The sequence below is a fragment of the Chelonia mydas genome, chromosome 28 (genome assembly GCF_015237465.2).
Source record: "Chelonia mydas isolate rCheMyd1 chromosome 28, rCheMyd1.pri.v2, whole genome shotgun sequence".
Classification (NCBI taxonomy): Eukaryota; Metazoa; Chordata; order Testudines; family Cheloniidae; genus Chelonia; species Chelonia mydas.
The window spans coordinates 2837835-2859345 of record NC_051268.2 but is presented as its reverse complement, the minus strand read 5'-3'; the positions used below and the strand labels follow the sequence as shown (position 1 = coordinate 2859345).

Sequence of the window (21511 nt, the reverse complement as noted above, 5' to 3'; positions counted from 1 at the left end):
GCCAGACCCCACATTTCTCCCACAAGCCCCGGAGCAGGGCTGGCATTACATTGGACCCCTGGTCTGTAAGGACCTCGCTGGGGATCCCCACTCTGCTGAAGATGGTCAGCAGCGAGTCTGCTCTGGTGTCTGCCTTGGTGGAGGACAGAGCCACCACTCCTGGGTAGCGGGTGGCGAAATCCATCACCACCAGGATGTATTTCTTCCCCGACCAGGTCGCCTTGCTGAGGGGCCCCACTATGTCCATGGCCCCCTTCTGGAAAGGTTCCTCTGTGATGGGCAGGGGTCTCAAGGGGGCTTCACCCTTATCCTGGGCCTTCCCCCACCCCCAGCAGGGCTCGCAGGACCTGCCGGGCCGCGTCCCAGACTCCAGGCCTGTCACAGTTCTGCAGCAGCCGCTGCCGGGGGCGCTGGATCCCCTGGTGCCCCGAGAGAGGGACATGGTGGGCCAGGTATGACAGCCTGCGGGGGTACTTCTGGGGCACCCCCAGCTGCCTCCTGATCCCCCACAGTTCTACTTCCCCTTGGGGAGCCCCTTCCCGGTACAGGAATCCCTTCTCCCACGGGGATCTGTCCCTGCAGCCTTCCCCAAGAGGGTTTGCAGCCTGCGGCCAGCACGTTTCCTCGGCTCCTCCAAGGAGGATCCTTCTGCAGCTCGGTCTGGGATTCAGCTGGTGGGGGAGGGAGTGGGACCTGTTCCCTCTCGCTGGCTGCGCCTGGGGTCACAGCCCTGCTGAGCCCTGTCCTTGGTCGCTCCCTCCCTGCCGTGGAATCACTTCCCAGCAGCGCCTCTGGACAAGGCAAACCTGGTTGGCGGCCGACCTGCCCTGCCTGTGGGTCCCCCCACTCAGCTGGGGTCTTATCTCCCCCCTTGCTCAGCGCTGCCCTTGCTGTCCCAGTGGGGGCAGTCAGCGAGCTCTCTGCTCTCCTTACAGCATCAGAGCCAGCAGGAGCCCCCTCTCCGGTGTGCAGGGGGGCAGGGAACATCTTTGTCCACCCAGGCCCAGGGTCTGGTTACAGGCAGGCAGGTATCCTGAGCCTAGCAGCTCCTCCCCCCTGCCAGCCAGGTCATCTGCATTTTCACAGACCATTTCCCTCTCTGCCGACTGGTTCCCTGGGTTCAAATTCAAACCCTTGGCCATTACAGGAGCAGGGCCTGGATCCTGTCCCAAAGAGACACAGTCACTCCCACAACAGAGTCTCATACCCGATACCCTGGAGAACCCCAACGGCCAGCCAGCCCAAGCCCTCCTGGGTCTGCACAGGGATCTGGGCCATAGGCAGGGTGAGGGGTTTCATCTCTGGGTCCTTCACCCAGCTCACACAGCCCCTCAGCATCTGGTGGGGCTGCACCATCCGGGGCCTGACAACAGTTCTCTCTGTCCCAGCATCTCGCCACCCTAGGAATGTCTCCCCATTGACCATCACCTTCCGCTCCCACTGGGGGTCCGAGGGGCCTGGCCCCAGGAGACTCCACACAGACATATAGGCCGGGGCCAGGAGTGGGAGCCTGTCCACCTCCCCACCCATCTGGCTGATGGAGTCTACGACCTTGGGACCCAGCAAGGGAGCGAGACACCGGGGCTTTTCTGCAGAGTCCCCCTTCGTTCAAATCGCCAGCCTACTCAAAGGCAGTGAGGTGGGCATCCACATCCCCCTCCCTCCTTAACCAGGGGCAGCAATTTAGTCCCGAGGTTCCCTGCGGAACTGGCCCCCCGGGGTCTATCCCCACTCACCTCTGGGAGGTCCCCTAGGCCTCTCCGCTCCCCCCCACCAGTTCATGCTGCTGCTGCTTCTGCAGCTCTTTCTCGGGCTCTTGCTGTCTCTCACAGTCCTCTTGCTCTCTTGGACTCAGCTCCAATCCCGTCCATCTCCGATCCCCCGATGGGGAACCTGATCGTGAACACCCCCGTCTGGTCGGAGACAGGAATCTTGAGGATGGCTGGCTACCACTCCAGCTGTTCCCAGATCCTGCTGTAGCCCCATTTGGGTCAGGAATCTGCTCCTTAGAGGGATCATCCTCCTCCAGCTGCATGATTAACTGTGCCTTGGTGAACTTTCCAATGCGCAACCCTCTCTTTTTGCACAGGGTTACAATGTCCTTCTTAAGGAGATGGTGATAGGCCGTCACTTCGCTGTTCCCAAGTTGTTGTGGACTCACAGGCTCTCAGCTTCCCACGGTTTCCAGGGAGACCCCCTAGTGTGCCAGCCCTTCTCGAGGTCACCACCTCTTTGCCAGGGTTGAGCTGCAGACTCCTGCACCCCTGGGACCACTCACTGCAATCCCCAGGGGGACCCTGTTACTGCAAAAGTCCTTCTTGCTGGTCACACTCCCAGGGGTTAACTGTGCCCCTGAAACCGCTCCTCTCTGAGCCTTCAGCACGCCTGGTCCTCGTCAATCCCCCTTCGTTTTACTGCTCCCCAGCCACTTACTGCAGGAAGCGCCATCCACGGAGTGCAGTACATCCCACCGCTGCCATCCGTTGTCACGGAGTCCCCGGGCGATGCTCTGGAACTGCTCCCTACGAAGCCAGGCAGGACTCTGGGGAAGTCTCCTCTCTGGGAGCAGACTGTCTGCAGGACACACAGCTCACCCGGCTCCACCTTCCTGGGTCTGACCTCGGAGCATTCAGCATCCTCTGACCCTCCATGCGCTTCCCACAGAGAGTCCACACAGGCAGGGTCCTGGGGAAGCCAGAGGGTCCTGCCCCCCAACTTCGCAGTCAGACGTGACTCTCAGCCAGCCAGTAAAACAGGTTTATTAGACGACAGGAACACGGTCTAAAACAGAGCTTGTAGGTGCAGAGAACAGGACCCCTCAGCTGGGTCCACTTTGGGGGGCAGTGAGCTAGACAACCACTTCTGCACTTCACTCCTCCTCCCAGCCCCCAACTGACTCCCCCTCCAGCCCCTCCTCCTCTGGGCTTTGTCCCTTTCCCGGGCCAGGAGGTCACCTGAGTCCTTTGTTCTCCAACCCTTTAGCTCTCACCTTGCAGGGGGGAAGGACCGAGGCCATCAGTTGCCAGGAGACAGAGGGTCAGCCATTTATGTACACTGGCCCTTTGCTCTGGAACAATCACACCCTCTTATCCCACAACCTAGAGACTTAAGAAATGCATAGGGGAAACTGAGGCACCCCTATAGTATTCAGAGGAAACATTAAGAACAGTCCCACTTCGTCACAATACCACACAATCATTTTATGATGATGAAGATGGGTGTGTAGGGTGTCTCCCCGAGGTACAGAGCGTCACAGTGGTATTCAGTCCCGAGCATCCTCGATCTCTAGCGGCTGGCCCACACGCAGGAGAACAGCCAAGTGCTCTCAGTTACGCTACTAGCTCAAGGGGCAGAGGTCTGCAAATGGCCCTGTTCTGCTGACCCCACCCCTGGGACCCCAGTCACAACTCCTCATCAAAGGGGCTCCCGAAACACAGAGACAGTAACCCCATGCCCCAGAAAGTAAAGGCTCCGGCCAGAGGGGAAGTCACTTGCTCGTTAACCACAGAGAGACACCCAGACACAATGAGAGTTGTAGGAAGGCCCAGACCGGTGAGCATGGACTGGTGGGATTCAGCGCAGTAAGGGACCGGGCGTGTAGACATTACTACAGCAATGGAAAGGGTTCTCCCATTCCCATAGGTCATCCACCACCCCAGGTGGCAGTAGGAAGGTTGATGGAAGCATTATTTTCTGTTTAAAGATCAATTATTCTAATTGCACTAAAAGGCATGTGTTTATTCGAATTGTCTTGATATCTTCTGGGGTTTGCGGGCATTCAGGGAAGGGTTATTGGTCCAAATATGGATCTGTTTGATCACGAGGTTCCTGAGATACAGCGTTGCCACCAGAGGCAGCTTTTTACAAAGTCATCTTGCTCTTTTAACATTTCACTGCACACAGCTGGGGCTGAAACTACGGTTCTCCTTGTTCCCTGACAGATCTCGGTCACTTGGCATTTATCTCAGTTAGTACATAGGCCCCACTGCCTCTTTGGGAAACCAGGACTGAAAAAGTCAATACCCGTAGGAGTTGGAGTTTCAGAGCAGCACAAGCCAAACTGGTGAGTCACGGACATTGAAATGCAGACAGGCTGCAAGACGAAGTCCCTGTTAACTGCTAGAGGGTTCCCCCAATTTGCTGTCACAGTAAAGGGTTGGCTCAAGGGGATGTGCTGTGGCCATTGAACCTAAACTACACCCATGAATTTGAGATTGAACCCTACTTCTGGTAGCTTTCAGACAATGTGCATTGTGCATTTTTCTTGCATTTTGTAGAAGTTCCTCTTGAAAGTTTTGCCCTCTGATTCCAAAATGTTTGGGTTAAAAGTAATAGTTTAAAGTGCTCTGAAATCCACATGCAGACCTTTGCTCAGTCTGTACTTAAAAATTTTAGCAGCATAGCTGTGTCAGTTACGGGTGTGAAAAATCACACCACTAACCAATGTTCCCTCGAATATTTTCCATCCATGTGCGGGTTGAATTTTGTTATGTGCTCTACCAATATCCAGGTATGTGTGGATGCACGCCACCATTGCAAACAAAACCCTAGATAGAATATACATTCTTAAACAGTTCCTAGGTATGGAGGAAGAAAAAAAAATACTAAAAAGTACGAATAATTATCAAGGTGCACTGCTTAAGATGTTTATTTAATATGAAATCAAATAAAAAGAAAATTGACACTGCCCTTGGAGTACATGTATTTTATCATCCTTTCTAACAACTCAAGCTAGTAAACACCCAAATGTGGTCTACTGAAAAGAGCTATAGAAATAAAACAAAGCCATGGCCATTTAGTAAAAGCATAAAAAGTATGCACCGGAGACCCAATTTAATAACCTCCTCCTACCATACAGCCTGACCACTAAATCTTCAGGGAAAGCTGCTCTCAAAAAATGAAGCATCTGCCAAAACACTAGCATGCTACCGACTTTCGCAGTTCCCCAAACTATCCCTCTTGCATGCATATTATCTGCGCACACAGCCCAGCTTTAAGATGCTAAACAAATCTATGAGTCAACTAGAAACAGTCATGCTCTCATCGCAAATATTAATACAATATTGTCTGATACTGGAAAGGAGAGTAGAAGGTATTCACTCAGGCTGATACCATTTCTATGGGATGTCAATTCTTAATTTGGTGAATACTTCACACACGTAGAACAGTAAAAAGAAGTAATAAAGCAACACAGACAGCAAACAAAACCCCAAAAAGGTGACAACACTGAAAATACAAAGGGAAGTAAAACAGCAACTGGCTGGTGATGGGTATTTTAAATGAGTGTCCAGGACCCACACTGCGCAAGTGCAACAGAGCCCTGTAGAAACAGGCAAAGTTCTCCTGTTTTCACACTGTGTGTGTGTGTGTGTGTGTGTGTGTGTGTGTGTGTGTGTGTGTGTGTGTCACCAACTCAAAAACTCAGAGTAGAAGCCCTGGAGCACACTGACACATGGTTTCGGAGTTTACAGACAGATCCCTGCTTCAGAGACCTGGCAAGAAAGGTCTTCATCCTACAAAACACCTAGCACCTCAGCCAGTGCTTCCTACTTCTGAGTCAATGGGAGTACTCTGACATGCCAGAACTATACCAGATGGAAAGCATAAAGGCCAGATCTTTGCTAATACCTCTCCCCAGACAAATTCTAAAACTTAATGGGAATCACTTGTCTGGAATCCAACTCTAATTGAAAGGCCAAACAGCATCCATGGTAAAGTTCTTCCAGTTTTAACAATTTATCATGTATTAATTAGTAACATAGGATATTTTAAAAAAATCATTAAGATCTCAGTTTTCAGATACCTATAACACTCCAAAAGAATTATGTTGTTGAAAGAATCCTTGTCTTTCTAACCTTAAGCCATTAACACCCATGTAAACTTTGTCTGAAATGTAACCATACCAATGTCATGAGCTAGGCCTAGCCACATGCTTTTGCGCCAGTATTCATTCGCTAAAGCCCCAATCCTGCAAACGTCTATGCATGGGAGCCCTGGTAATCCACCTTCACGAGAAGCATAACGCTTGCTGCGCCCTGGCTGAAACGCCCGGGCATCAGTGTGAACGAGGTGTTGCATTACTGCGCTGTGATTGGCCTCATAAAACGTCCCATAATCCCCCAAATCAAGTGGCCACTCTTGTCACTGTTTTGAAATCGGCTACAGGAATGCGGCTATGCTCCGTTTCTGACAGCCGGCTGCTTATCTGCTCTGGGACAAAGCAACCATTACTGTGGAATGCTGCTGTTGTGAGTGTGTGTGATGGGGGGGGGAGAGGGGGGTCTGCTGCTGTCTGAACTTACAAGACTGCATGCTGACACACTCACCCCGCCCGAAACCCACTCTCTCTCCCACCACATACACACACACTCCCTGTCACACTCCACCCGCCGCCCCATTTGAAAAGCATGTTGCAGCCATTTGCACGCTGGAATAGCTACCACAATGCACTGCTCTTTGTGGCGTTGCAAGAGCTGCTGATGTGGCCACGCCAGTGCGCTTCCAGCTGACAGTGTAAACACATGGCAGTGTTTTCCCTGCTGCAGTCTCTGAAAGCAGGTTTAACTCCCAGCGCTCTACATCTGCAAGTGTAGCCAAGCCCTAAGAGAGCAGAAATAGCATGAAAGCAGCTTCTTAAAGCAATACCAATCAAAATAAAATCACAGATCTATTTCTTTTAACGTTGGATTGCTGTAATTTACCCATCAGATCACTACGACAGAAAGATCAAAGTGTTTTTTTCAATTTGTTCACTGTGTGGACTGGACAGCAGTTTCAAGCCTGATCCTGCACTTATTAAGACCTCACTGCAACCTAAAATGCAGTCTGCACTCTTTAAAAATACTCATATAACTTCCTCAGAACTCTAGGAAGAGGACAGATTATTAACACGTATCTACAAAAGCAGCCTAAAGGCTTTACAATAAAAAACAAACAAACCCACCAATACAAGTGGCAATGGATGCATGAGCGAATAGGTAGTTTTTCTGTTATTTTTTGTTTCACCTGTAATTTTTATGGGAGCTGGGACCCCTTTTCCTTTTTTAACGAAGCCCATTGTCACAGCTCAGACTTTTAACCCTCAAGCCGGGCTATGGAAACCTCCCCAAAACTGTCCTTGGTATTTTCACTTTGGAGAGCTTTGGGGTTCAAACCTCCACAGTGCCTGTGGTTCGGAGCAACCGATATTTTAAGAAAACTGCTGGGTTATTTCGGACTCTTCCAAACTGACAATAGCCCAAAGTCTGCCGCATGGATCAGGCCACGGTGTCTGTAACCAAGGCGTCCTTCACTCCTCACATGTCTGGAGACTTCAGGGGAGTGACCGCAATGTGGGGTGAGCTGGAATCCTCAACCATAAAGACCAAGGTAAAGGTGGAAGCTCTTTTGCACCAGCACCTGCCTAAGAAAGACGGACATTCCAGGACTCCCAGACTGATCCCCTCTGGGAAGGAAGTTGTAACATCAACACCAGGCTGTGCCAGCCTTGACTTGTCTCCTCGTACCTGACACAGCTTGCGAATGTGGAGTACTGAGTCGGCGACCCCATCGCCTGGTTCCTTGACTGCAGCTCTAGCTCCTACTCCAGGGGAGTCGAAAGAGCTGCAGAGTTGGAATCACTTGTCAGTTTCAATATCTGATTGTTACTCTTCCAGTTTTTCAGACTTTGTGTGATGGGTTCGGTCACAGAGACCCCCTTGGGACTGTCACCTGACGTGCTGAATTTACCTCTAAGCCCATTTTCTCTGCCAGTTTGGGCCTCCAGAACCCTGCCTTGTTGAGCCAGACAAGCTAGCAGGCTGCAACACAGACCTGAACCACGCCCCCAAAGCTGCAGACTTAACTGAAAAGAGCTCAGCAAGTGCTCCTGTCTTCAGCACCCAACTCCCAATGGGATCCAAACCCCAAATAAATCTGTTTTACTCTGTATAAAGCTCATACAGGGTAAACTCATAAACTGTCCGCCCTCTATAACACTGGTAGAGAGATATGCACAGGTGTTTGCTCCCCCAGGTATTAATCACTTACTCTGGGTTAATTGTGATTTTATCCTATAAAAAGTAGGATTTAAGTGGTTCCAAGTAATAACAGAAAGAATAAAGTAAGTTACCAAGCAAAATAAAACAACACACGCAAGTCTAAGCCTAACACATTAAGAAACTGAATACAGGTAAATCTCACCCTTAGAGATGTTCCAATAAGCTTCTTTCACAGACTAGACTTCTTCCTAGTCTGGGCCCAATCCTTTCCCCTGGTACAATCCTTGGTTGTTCCAGCTCAGGTGGTAAGGTAACTAGGGGATTTCTCATGACTGGCAGCCTCCTTTGTTCTGTTCCACCCCCTTTTATAGCTTTGGCCCAAGGCATGAATCCTTTGTCTCTCTCTGGGTTCCCACCCCTCCTTCTAAATGGAAAAGCACCAGGTTTAAGATGGATTCCAGTATCATGTAACATGGTCACATGTCCTGTGAGACCCCAGCCTCCATTCTTCCAAGGCTGCCCGGCACCTACCCCAGGAAGGTTTGCAAGTAAACAGAGCCATGTGCAGGTGATTGATTCTGAAGCACCCTGAATGGCTTCCACTTAATATGTTTACATCAGTGATACACGTTTATGTCTTATTCTCCTGAGTCCAGACCTAGAAATAACATATGCAAACAAATGGGATGACCACACTCAATAGATTATGAGCTTTGTAAAGGTACCTTATAAGAGACCTTTTGCATGAAGCATATTCCAGTGACATTATATATACACTCATTAGCATATTGCCTAAAACATATGGAGTGCAAGTCACACTTTGTTTTTACCAAGTGGGAGCCATCCCATTCTTTCTATTCTACTCTAGTGGTACAGTGGGGCTCAGTGCGTGCATGGGTGTATGAAACCTGTCACATCCACAGAAGGAAGGAGCTAAAAAGAATAAGTCTCAAATCTAAATAACACTAAAATGCTGCCCTACAAAATGACTGAGCTCCTCGTTCTGTGAAAGTGGTGAAAGAACCTGAGCTGCTGGATACATACCGTTAAAATTCTGTATATTAATGGCTGTGTCCGTATTAAGGTTTTTATCTGTAGACGCCACCAGCAGAAGCTACACACTGGTGAGGTCTAAGACGGAAGCTCTGAAGTTGTGGCTTAAATGTGAGCAATAAATTGGTGTTAGAATGGAAATATTCAAGTGGCTGAGTGTGGATCGCATGGCCTGGGTGAAGTTCTGTGGTTGGGATTAATAACTAAATGGACAGCTGCCTCCTTGGGTTCCTGTTTCAGGATTTATAAGGGCTGATTTTCTACTGTATAATATCTTGTTCTTTTAACATTTTATTTCACACAGCTGGGGCTGAAACTATGGTTCTCTTTGTTCCCTGACAGATCTCGGTCATTTGGCATTTATCTCTGTTAGTACTTAGCACCCACTGCCTCTTTGGGAACCAGGACTGAAAAAGTCAATACCTGTAGGATTTGGAATTTCAGAGCAGCAAAGCCAAACTGGTGAGTCACGGACACTACAGACAGGCTGCAAGACAAAGTCCCTGTTAACTGCTAGAGGGTTTCCCCAATCTGCTGTCAGTAAAAGGTTGGCTCAAGGGGATGTGCTGTGGCCATTGAACCTAAACTGCACCCATGAATTTGAGATTGAGCCCTACATAGCTATGCCAGGAAAAGCTCTAGATTACACATAGTCATAGTGGCAAAAAAATCCAGTAAATAAAATCAAGGTAATTAAGTGCCCATAAACTACATTAATGTGGAGTTAAGGAGGCCCACTGCTTCCTCCTGCCCTCCCAGCATGTGGATGGGAGCTAAAGTTAAACCTCTGAAAACTAGGAAATGAAGAGTTAAAGTATATGTCCTAACAGCAAAACAACCTTAACTCTGCCCCTTCCCTGTCTCTGGGGTTGGCATTCACCACTGGAAACAGTTCACTAAGGAAGGTTTACAAATTACCAGGGAAGTGACAGCTTCAACATCTCAGGAACTCTTTGAGTCAAGACTAAATGCCTTTCTCGAAGATGCTTTAATCCAACACAAGGCATTCAGCTCAACTTGGCAGCAAATGGATGAAATTTTCTTGCCTGTGTTATAGAAGAGGTCAGACTAGATGACCTAATCGTCACATCTGGCCATAAAAAACCCATGAATCTACAATAGATACAAGGAAGGATTAAGAGAACATGCCACTGTTTGTGTTGTGTTGCACAGATGGGAATACCGGCATTTACCTGCATGCCCTCCAGCTGTGTGCACTCCGTCATCTCTAGCTAGAATTTGTTGCTGGAGGGATTACTTGGAGCAGCTGGGCAGAGCTGTGACTGGGATATGAAGGGGGGTGCGTGTGAAACTTGGGGCACAAGTCTGCCTCATTTCCACGCTGAGTGTTGTAGGTTGTGTCAGCGAAGGTGCACAAGGGCGTGTTCTTGTCACATAGACTGTCAGCAGCCTGGTGGCGTAGGTGTAAAGAGAAGTTTACAGACTTTGTGCTCTACTGCTCCCGTTCCCAAAGTGTTGTGTAGCAGGGGAGGGCAGAGGGCTAGTGTGTGTGTCACTGGCAGGCTGGGGTGATGCTGAAACAGGGCAGAGGAGAGGTTGCATTCTGGGGCTGGTGTGAACCTTAACTCTGCATTTCCCCTTCCAAGAACCGAGGGGACAGGAATCCTTACCCAGCGAGGTCACATTCTCATCGTTCTCCTGCATGACGTCTCTGCAGAGGGCTCTCTGAGCGGGGTCCAGCAGAGCCCCCTCTTCCCTGGTGAAATACACAGCCACCTCCTCGAAGGTCACCAGTCCCTGAAAGAGGAAGAGTCCAACACTCAGGACCTGCTGCCCCACTCACAACCCCACTATTCGTGGGGGAGAGGAGCCAATCAAATGGGAGCTCCGGGAGGCTCGCTGTCAAAAGAGTTCCAACCCCCCACAAGGCTCCGAGCATCCAGGAAACACCAGGGTGAGGGGACGAAGAGAGAGCCCCTCCTCTCTCCCAGCAGATCCATCACACACCGACTAGCCACAGACTGATGCAGGAGAGCCCTTAGCAGGGTCTAGGGAGAGCTGCCTGGTAGGAAGAGAAGGGGGAGTCAATAATTTTAGGAGAAATGGGGGAATTTATATCTCTATGTGATAAGGAGAGAGAAAAGGGGAAGAAGTAGAGAGAATTTGTATCAGTATTTGAGAGGCAAGTGGCACAAACAGGGAAAGGATGCAATTACCTCCCCTCCCAAACACACACACCTCCCCCTGGAAATTCCTGGCTGCACAGAGACGGCTCAGTCCCCCGTAGTGTGAAAAACTGCTCTCTGTCTTAATGTGCTAACAGGAGCAGTTACCGATGAGTCAGGTGGGGTGAGGGGGTGTAGGTCAAACATTTCACTGCACCACCTCACTTCCCTTCACCAGCCAGGGAGACGCTGCCACGACTCGGCCGTGCCCCGCCTGGGCCTTGAAGCACCAGCCCCGGGAAGCCCATGCTGGGAGGTGCTGTCTGGGGGAGGGGAAATAAAGAAGCCCCTCTGCCCCCCCCATTGCAAACACTGGTGTCGCACTGGAGTGTAACTGGCCCCCCTCTGCCTGTGCCGGGCTTTTGCCCCCCTCACCCTCAGGCAGGCCTCACCCAGTTGCTTACCCCCGGTTCCTCCCCCCACGATTTTGCCCTCAGCCCCCTCCTAACCCTGCCTCCAGCTGCTTGACCCCCCCCCCGCCCCGTCCTGTCAATTCCCGCCCTCCGCTCAGACCCCGGCCGCCCCCCGCTCCGATCTGCCCCCTGGCCCCTTTCTGAGCCCGGTGAAGGGCAGCCGGCAGAACCGGGGGCCAAGGAAGGGCAGGGAGAAGGGCAGCGGCTTCCGCAGATGTTACTGAGCATGCTCCGCGCCCCCTAAGTAGCCAAAACAGAGATTCCAGAGTAACAGCCGCGTTAGTCTGTATTCGCAAGATGGAAAGGAGGACTTGTGGCACCTTAGAGACTAACCAAAGCTCAAAGCTTATGCTCAAATAAATGGGTTAGTCTCTAAGGTGCCACAAGTCCTCCTTTTCTTTTTGCGAAAACAGAGATTTCCACACTACACCCCCCCCCCCCCCCCCCGGCTTGCAAGGAGCGGGGGCTCTGCGCACTAGGTCCCCGCTGCAGCGTCCCGCGCGGGCTGAGCCCCCCCTGGCGCCGCGGGGCTGGGGCGCCCTTCGCAGCCACCGGGACCAGCCGCCCGCGGTCTGGCGCCAGGGCCGGGCGCTCCGAGCCGCCCAGGCCCCGCGGGGACCGGCTGGGGCGCTTGGAGCAGCCGACCCGCCCCCCGCAGCCCGCACAAAGCTCGCGGGGATGGAGGAGCCCCGCCCCCCCGCAGCCCGAAATAAGGCGACGGATGCACCGACCCCCCCGCAGCAAGGTCCTGCCTGCACCGACCCTCCCGCCGCCTCCCCCGGCCCGGCCCGGCCCGGCCCGGCCCGGCCCGGCCCGGCCCGGCCCGGCCCGGCCCGGGCTCAGCCCCTGCAGCGGCTCCGCGACTCACACGCAGGCCGGGGCCCGGCCAGGAGCGCGGCAGCCCGGGCCGGCGTCTGCAGGACCCACAGGAAGCGGCAGGAGCAGCCGGGAGCGGGGCGGGCCGGAGGAAGCAGGAGAACAAAGCCCGGAGATCGGGCCCGGGGCAGCCGGGCGGCTCCGTTCTCCGCGGGGAGCCAGCCCCGGGCTCTGCCCCCCTCCGCTCCGGAGCCAGAGACTCCAGGTGCCCGAGAGCCCCCGGGGGGAGCGCTGGGGCCGGGCAGGAAAGTGACTCTCTGCCCCGGGGAGCCCCAGACGCTGCAGTCCCCGGGGGTCGGCCCCCGGCACGGCTGGGATGGGGGGGGAGACTGGGGCCTGGCGGGGTTCCCCTGGGGTGTGGGGAAGGGGAAAAACCGGAGTTTGCAGGGCGGGGGAAGGCCGGTCGGTCGGGAGCGTTTGAACTGTCTCTGTGCAGCCAGGAAATCCCAGGAGGAGAAGTGGGGGGTGGGGTAGGGGTGAGTTCATTGCACCCTTTCCTTGTTTGTGCCACTTCGCTCCCTCACACTGCTCCAAATTCTCTCTAGGTCTTCCCCTTTTCTCTCTCATTATCCCATGTGGCTCATCAATTCCAAGGAGATCCTTCCCCTATTTCTCTTAAAATGATTGACTCTCCATTCTCTTCCTACCGGGCAGCTCTCCCTAGACCCTGCTCGGGGCCCCATCTCCTGCACGTCTCTGGTTAGTCTGTGTGATGGATCTGCTGGGAGAGACGAGGGGCTCTCTCTTCGTCCCCTCACCCTGGTGTTTCCTGGATGCTCGGAGCCTTGTGGGGGGTTGGAACTCTTTTGACAGCGAGCCTCCCGGAGCTCCCATTTGATGGGCTCCTCTCCCCCACGAATAGTGGGGCTGTGAGTGGGGCAGCAGGTCCTGAGTGTGGGACTCTTGCTCTTTCAGGGGCCGGTGACCTTCGAGGAGGTGGCGGTGTGTTTCACCAGGGAAGAGGGGGCTCTGCTGGACCCCGCTCAGAGAGCCCTCTGCAGAGACGTCATGCAGGAGGACGATGAGAATGTGACCTCGCTGGGTAAGGATTCCTGTCCCCTCAGTTCTTGGAAGGGGAAATGCAGAGTTAAGGTTCACACCAGCCGCAGAATGCAACCTCTACGCTGCCCTGTTTCAGCATCACCCCAGCGTGCCAGGGACACACACACTAGCCCTCTGCCCTCCCCTGCTACACAACACTTTGGGAACGGGAGCAGTACAGCACAAAGTCTAACAACTTCTCTTTACACATACGCCACCAGGCTGCTGACAGTCTATGTGACAAGAACACGCCCTTGTGCACCTTCACTGACACAACTACAACACTCAGCGTGGAAATGAGGCAGACTTGTGCCCCAAGTTTCACACGCACCCCCCTTCATATCCCAGTCACAGCTCTGCCCAGCTGCTCCAAGTAATCCCTCCAGCAACAAATTCTAGCTAGAGATGACGGAGTGCACACAGCTGGAGGGCATGCAGGTAAATGCCGGTATTCCCATCTGTGCAACACAACACAAACAGTGGCATGTTCTCTTAGTCCTTCCTTGTATCTGTTGTAGATTCATGGGTTTTTTATGGCCAGATGTGACGATTAGGTCATCTAGTCTGACCTCTTCTATAACACAGGCAAGAAAATTTCGTCCATTTGCTGCCAGGTTGAGCTGAATGCCTTGTGTTGGATTAAAGCATCTTCCAGAAAGGCATCTAGTCTTGACTCAAAGACTTCCTGAGATGTTGAAGCTGTCACTTCCCTGGTAATTTGTAAACCTTTGCACCAGCCTTCCTGAACCATTCCCAGTGGCGAGTGCCAACTCCAGGGATAGGGAAGGGGCAGAGTTAAGGTTGTGTTGCAGTTAGGACATGTACTTTAACTCTTCATTTCCTAGTTTTCAGAGGTTTAACTTTAGCTCCCATCCACATGCTGGGAGGGCAGGAGGAAGCACTGAGCCACTGTAACTCTGCATTAATGTAGTTTATGGGCATTTAATTACTTTGATTTTATTCAATAGTGGTTTGGGCTTTGTTTGCCACTGTAACTGTGTGTACCCTAAAGCTTTTGCTCTCCAAGCTATGTTGGTTAGCGGTGTGATTTTTCACACCCCAAACCGACAAAGCTACGCTGGAAAAACTTTTAAGGGCAGACCTAGCAAAAGTCTGCATGTGGATATTAGGGCACTTTAAAATACTACTCTTGACCCAAACATGTTGGAATCAGAGGGCAAAGCTTCCAAGAGGAATTTCAGCAGAATGTAAGAAAAATGCACAACACATATTCTGTGAAAGCTACCAGAGGTAGGGCTCAGGTGTGGTTTAGGTTCAGTGGCCACAGCACATCCCCTTGAGCCAACCCTTTACTGTGACAGCAGATTGGGGGAACCCTCTAGCAGTTAATAGGGACTTAATCTTGCAGCCTGTCTGCATTTCAATGTCCGTGACTCACCAGTTTGGCTTGTGCTGCTCTGAAACTCCAAATCCTACAGGTATTGACTTTTTCAGTCCTGGTTTCCCAAAGAGGCAGTGGGGCCTACGTACTAACTGAGATAAATGCCAAGTGACCGAGATCTGTCAGGGAACGAGGAGAATCGTGGTTTCAGCCCCAGCTGTGTGCAGTGAAATGTTAAAAGAGCAAGATGACTTTGTAAAAAGCTTGCCTCTGGTGGCAGGGCTGTATCTCAGGAACCTTGTGATCAAATAACCCCATATTTGGACCAATAACCCTTCCCTGAATGCCCGTAAACCCCAGAAAATATCAAGACAATTCGAATAAACACATGCCTTTTAGTGTAGTTAGAATAATTGATCTTTAAACAGAAAATAATGCGTCCATCAACCTAGCTACTGCCACCTGGGGAGGTGGATGACCTATGGCAATGGGGAACCCTTTCCATTGCTGTAGTAATATCTACACGCCCGGTACTTTGGTTAAAAGACCATTATCCATGCAGATATGAGTCGAGTTCTTAGGTCAGTTTCATAGTAGAGATGATGAGTTTCAAAGGTCTAAATAGTTCTTCCAGAATTAGTTGCATTGGTCACAGTCCAGTGCCCAATATCGGGGTGACCCAGACTGGAGCTGAGGACCTCAACCTTGCAACTCAAACTTCCCCTGGCAAAGCTTAAGCAGATCTGAGATAACAGGATCAGGGCCCAGGAGTTCTTTTTATAGCTCTCCTGCAGCCTCTTGACAGCCCACGTTCTTTTGGTGCGGCATTGTGGCTTGAAATACCCCCCCCCCCCCCCATTTCCTATGCATACACAGGTAACTAGTTGCATTCATCAGCCCAAGGTAATTCTCCATTGAGCAGTTCATAGACCAGTGGTGGGCAGCCTGTGGGCTGCATGTGGCCTGTCAGGGTAAACTGCTGGCGGACCACCAGACAGTTTGTTTACATTTCTACGGCCGTCCACAGCTCCCCGTTTCCACGGTTCACTCTTCCTGGCCAATGGGAGCTGTGGGAAGCGGCGGCCCACAGCTCCCATTGGCTGGAAACGGGGAACCGCAGCCACTGGGAGCTGTCGTGCAAATGTAAACAAACTGTTTGGCCGCCCGCCAGCGGTTTACCGTGATAGGCCACAGGTTGCCCACCACTGTCATAGACAGTTTACTACAAACTTCAAAGAGAAATATAGACAATGACATTATTACACCCAAGTTTCATCTAAATGTTAACATTCCCTTTTGAGCTATGATTCAGTACGTGTAGTGACAGACAGGAACCGTCTGTTTACATCGTTAACAGCTAACAAGTTATAAGTGAACACACAGAATTAGTATTGCCCCTAATTCTCTCACAAAACCGGTTTGCATTTCAGAGCTCTCATCTATGGGACATGGCTACGTTAGCTATTTATAAGGAATAGCCCTAAATACATATTTTTCTAATGTGACTTTAAAGTTTGGGTAATTTAGTCTGCTAGTTGCTAAACCTTTCTGGCTCAATGTCACGGGAGTGTCTGGCTGTGTGTGTTCGCAGCAGAGATGGGGATAGTTAAATGCCTCATAAGCAGAGTGTCCTGCCCCTTGGAGCACCTGGGAAGCTACCCCAAGCATTTTACTGCTTTACAATAGACTGGTTTAAAACCAATAGATGCTTCTTTGTGAGAAATGTCCCATGAACTCTCCTGATCTCCTTTGTTTTCTATCCCCTGAGCAGGGTTTCACGTTCCCAAACCAGACATGATCTCCCAGCTGGAACGAGGGGAGGAGCCGTGGGTCCTGGATCTCCAGGGCTCTGAGGAAGGAGAGATCCTGAGCGGCGCTTGTGCAGGTGAGGGATCATTAAACCAATTCAAAAATGCTCCGTGCCTGAAGGAGGGAGCTGGGACTCCCTAAAAAGGCCTTGGGAGCTCTCGGAGTTCAGGAGTATCCCCAGGAGGCCTTGCACCCTATGGGCAGCTATCGCTCACGGCTTCCTACCCATCCTGATTGACACCCGGCAGCAGCTCCCTCCCTAACCGATACAATTCTGCCTCCACGTCTTCTCTTCTCGCCGCTGTGGAGAAAAGTTTAGGAGAATTCACTACCAGGGTTTTTTTCCCTGTCTCTCAAGCTCTAATTTTAGTTTGTTTCCTTCTTTTCCACCCCTGTTTCTGAGGTTTCTCTCTCTGTCCTAACAGGTGCTGGGATGGTGAATGAGAACAAGGAGCAGAATCCTGAGCAGGAAGATGCTGAGCAAGGGGAAGCGCGCGGGGGATTATCCCAAGGATCCAAAGGGAATGTGTCCAGGTGTTGTGTGAAGGGGAAAGCCTGTGAGAGCCAGCACAGGCCGGAGAGGCAGCAGGGAAACCAGCCCAGGGAGAAAGTGGGTAAATCCATTAATTGTCAGGGGACTCACCAAGACTCCAAGGAAATCACAGCCCAGCAGGGAATACCTACAGGAGAGAGAAAAAACACATGCACTGAGTGTGGGAAACACTTCACTCTGAACTCCACCCTCGTTAGACATCAGAGGATCCACACAGGGGAGCACCCCTACAAATGCTGTGATTGCGGGAAACAGTTCAGTGAGAAATCAAACTTTATTACACATCAGACAAGCCACACAAGAGAGAAACCCTATGAGTGCTGTGAGTGCGGGAAAAGCTTCACTCGGAGTTCAACCCTTACTAGACATCAGAGAATCCACACAGGAGACAGACCCTATGAGTGCTGTGAGTGCGGGAAAAGCTTCACTCAGAGCTCAGTCCTTATTAATCATCAGCGAATGCACACAGGAGAGCGCCCCTATACGTGCTGTGAGTGCGGGCAAACATTCGCTCAGAGCTCAGCCCTATTTAAGCATGAGAAGATCCACACGGGAGAGCGCCCCTATGAATGCTCTGAGTGCGGGAAACAATTCATTGAGAAATCAAAATTTATGAAACATCAGACGAGTCACACAGGAGGGAGACCCTATGAATGTTGTCAGTGCGGGAAACAGTTCAGTGAGAAATCAAGCCTTACTAAACATCAGGCAAGCCACACGGATGAGAGACCCTATGAGTGCAGTGAGTGCGGGAAAAGCTTCACTCGGAGCTCATCCCTCATAAGACATCAGAGGATCCACACAGGAGAGAGACCGTATAAATGCTGTGAGTGCGGGAAAAGCTTTGCTTTCAAATCAGACGTTAATAAACATCAGAGGGTCCACACGGGAGAGCGCCCCTATGAATGCCGCGAGTGCGGGAAACAGTTCAGTCAGAAATCAAACCTTAGGGCACATCAGAGAGGCCACACAGAACAGAGTCCCTATGAGTGCCGTGAGTGCGGGAAAAAGTTCACTCAGCTCTCAGGCCTTATTAATCACCAGAGAATCCACCCGGGAGAGCGCCCCTATGAATGCTGTGAGTGGGGGAAACAGTTCAGTGAGAAATCAAACGTTCTTAAACGTGAGGCAGGCCACGCCGGAGAGAGACCCTATGAGTGCTGTGAGTGCGGGAAGAAGTTCACTCAGCGCTCAGGCCTTGTTAATCACCAGAGAATCCACACAGGAGAGCGCCCCTATACATGCTGCGAGTGTGGGAAAAGCTTCACTCAGAGCTCAGGCCTTATTAAACATCGGAGGATCCACACAGGAGAGAAACCCTATGAGTGCTCCGAGTGCGGCAAGAACTTCACTGAGAGCTCATCTCTTATTAGACATCAGGGGATCCACACGGGGGAGAGACCCTATGAATGCTTTGAGTGTGGGAAAAGCTTCACTTTTAAATCGGACCTTATTAATCATCAGAGGATCCACACACGAGAGCAGCCTGTGAATGCTGTGAAAGCGGGAAAAGTTTCACCTGGAGCTCACACCTTAATAGACATTAGTGATTTCACAGGATAGAGACACACCATAAGAACTTTGTGTAGGGCAGAGAAAAGGTTTTGGTTTTTTTTTTTTTTTTTAAAGACATTTGCTAATTCCTAAACAGGGACTTCGGTGAAAACAGCCCTAAATTTGCGTCACCCTGTTCTCTCAGCTCCCCCAGGTGAGTTGCCCACTTTTTCTTTGCAGGTCGCCCTTCTCTGGGGTGACCCATGGTCCTTTCTACCAACTCCTTTCTCCTGTGAGTCATGAGAGTGTCTCCCCCTCCGGCCAGGAGTGTCCATCAGCCTCAAGTGGGGTTAATAGGGGTGACCTCAGGTAGGGGTGATCTAAAACTGACCTGGGCTTTGTCTCCGCTAGGATTTTCCAGCCTGCTGGAGGTAGCAGTCCTAATTTAAACACCCTGCTATATGTGCCGTGCTGACATAGCCCAGGGGCTGGGGTTAGCTCACACCTTCCCCTTTGACCTGTCCTAATCGACACCAACGTTCCTGCTCTGGACAATCCCTGAGCAGCACATCTATACTGGCCCCGCTCTAGCAGAGCGAGTGTTAGTCACCAAGTTCCCCCTTTGGCAACAGATTGTCTCATTCCCAGTTGTTCTCATGCTGGTCCAGGTTGTTCTGGGCAGTAGGTATTTTTCTTTTTAACATTTTCCTTATTGAAAATCTATTTCAATATAACAAAGAGGAGGAGCAGGAGTGGGACAAATGTATCATTTCGGCCCCTGTGACACTGGCAGGAAATGGGGTGAGTCAACGGGATTCCCTCCTTCCCCATCACCGTCACTAGGCCCGCTCACACCAGCAGTGCTGGGGTCTGTCTGAGCCACAATGGAGTTTATCCACCTATATTCTACCCCTCCACCTCCCAAAGACTCTCTGCACTTCATAGCAAATTGATCCTAAATCCGAGTCGTTAGGGCTGGAGATGAAAATGTCCCAGACCTGGATGGGGAATTTCCATGGATCCCAAACACCATGCAATCATTCCCCATTTAAATCTCAGTTTCTGTCTATTGACAGAGCAACTTCTGGAAATTTTCCTGCTGAGCTGGGATCGTGTGCAGACGAGAAGGTCAGCAGTTTTTCCCTGATATGATGATAATTTTCTTGTTTTGTCAATAACAATTCCATAATAATGAAGTGCTGTTGAGTGAAGCAGGTTTGAATGGATTAGAGGAGAAAGTGACGGGGGAATCTGCTCTCCTGATTTTTGAGTTATCGGATGTAACCTGCTCTGGAATTTAATTTTATATGAAACTGAAAGTGACTTATACAGAGGTGGTTGAGTGGTGTTAAGTATAGTTTACGTTTAGTGAGCTGTGTTCTTCATTTTATTTGTTTGTTCATTTTAATGAAATGTATAAAAGCGATAGTGAGTCATCTCTTTCAATAAGTCACATGGGTCAGAACCGTGGAGCATCTGGGTGGAGATCAGCCAGTCCAAGTTGGAGCCTTATCGGCTCCCTCTGTATTAACCCTTTGGCTCTCACATGAGAGCAGCTGTGGGGGGAGGGGGTGGGAACCCATCTCAGCTCCCGCTGGATTCTAGGGAGCTCAGAGCATCACAAGTAAAAAATGAGCTCCCCTACACAGGCTTTTAGGAGTAGAGAGTTGGTGGAAGGGCAGGGTATCTCTAAGTAGGGGTGGGATGGTGGTGGATTTCTCTGCTGTCACTGTCATGACCAGGACCAGCCAGCACACCTATCTGGCTTGCCCTGGGATTGTGTCTGGTCAGGATCAGCTGAAGTTGGGGGTCTGGTTCGAAGGGTTGTAAATGGAGGGGAAGAGATTGTGCCTTTTAGCCATTGTGGTGTTGGCAGACTGAAGATGTGTTTGTGTTTTGGGGGAACATTTGGGAATAACTGAAAGAGGGCAGAGTTAAGGTTGTGTGGACAACCTTATTGCTTAGTTTCCTATTTTTCAGGCGTGTGAATTTTGCTGAAATTGAGCTTCTCCAGGCAGACAACATTCCACCAGCCACTTAACTCCTTGTTAATGATGGTTTTTGTCCTTTAATTACTCCTTGAGGAATTCTGCACCAAAAAATTAAAAATTCTGCACACTATTTTAAAATTTTGTGTATTTTATTTGTCAAATTAACACAATATAATCACTCCAGTTTCAGTTATTCAAAATACCTGTCAACAAATATGTCAACAATACAGACAACAGCAAAAATGATTCTCCGAGGAGAAAGAGAGTTAAAGAAACCCCTACAACAACCGAATTCCAGATGGGGGATGCTGGAGGGGGCTGTGTGGGGCCCCCAGAGCCCAGACACCTGCACTCCCATCCCCCCAGAGCCCAGCTACAGGGCAGCCCCCAGACACCAGTTCCCCCTCTCCCCATAGCCCAGCTGCGGGACAGCTGCCAGACACCAGCTCGGGCCTCTCCACAGAGTCCAGCCCAGGGGCCAGCCCCCGGCCCAGACGCCAACACCCCAGGGGCTTTATTCCCCACAACTTCTTTACTGACCTGCCGGGTGATGTGGTGTGGTGCAGCCCTGCCCTTCCCTGCTCTTTGCCAGAGCTGGCAGGGTCTCCCAGGCCCTCTCCCATCCCCAGGAGAATGAGGATTAGGCAGAGTGTGCAGCCTCCAGCCCTGCCACGCTCTACTCCCTGCGAGCTGGGTGTCTTTATAAGAGGGAGAAAGACAAGAAAATCCGGTGAAAAGTCCCAGGAAGAAGTTAGCAGATTTCTTCCCCCTCCC

General features: G+C 51.1%; 1 protein-coding gene across 1 annotated transcript; it reads left to right on the top strand.

The window, feature by feature from the left end:
• Positions 1 to 12444: 12444 nt before the first annotated feature.
• On the top strand, positions 12445 to 20867 carry LOC114022152 (zinc finger protein 345). Its single transcript, XM_037887411.2, has 4 exons — positions 12445 to 12712; positions 13423 to 13549; positions 16662 to 16775; positions 17125 to 20867. The coding sequence occupies exons 2-4, from the start codon at positions 13516 to 13518 to the stop codon at positions 18813 to 18815; spliced, it is 1839 nt and encodes a 612-aa protein (XP_037743339.1). The 5' UTR covers positions 12445 to 12712; positions 13423 to 13515; the 3' UTR covers positions 18816 to 20867.
• The last annotated feature ends 644 nt before the right edge of the window (positions 20868 to 21511 follow it).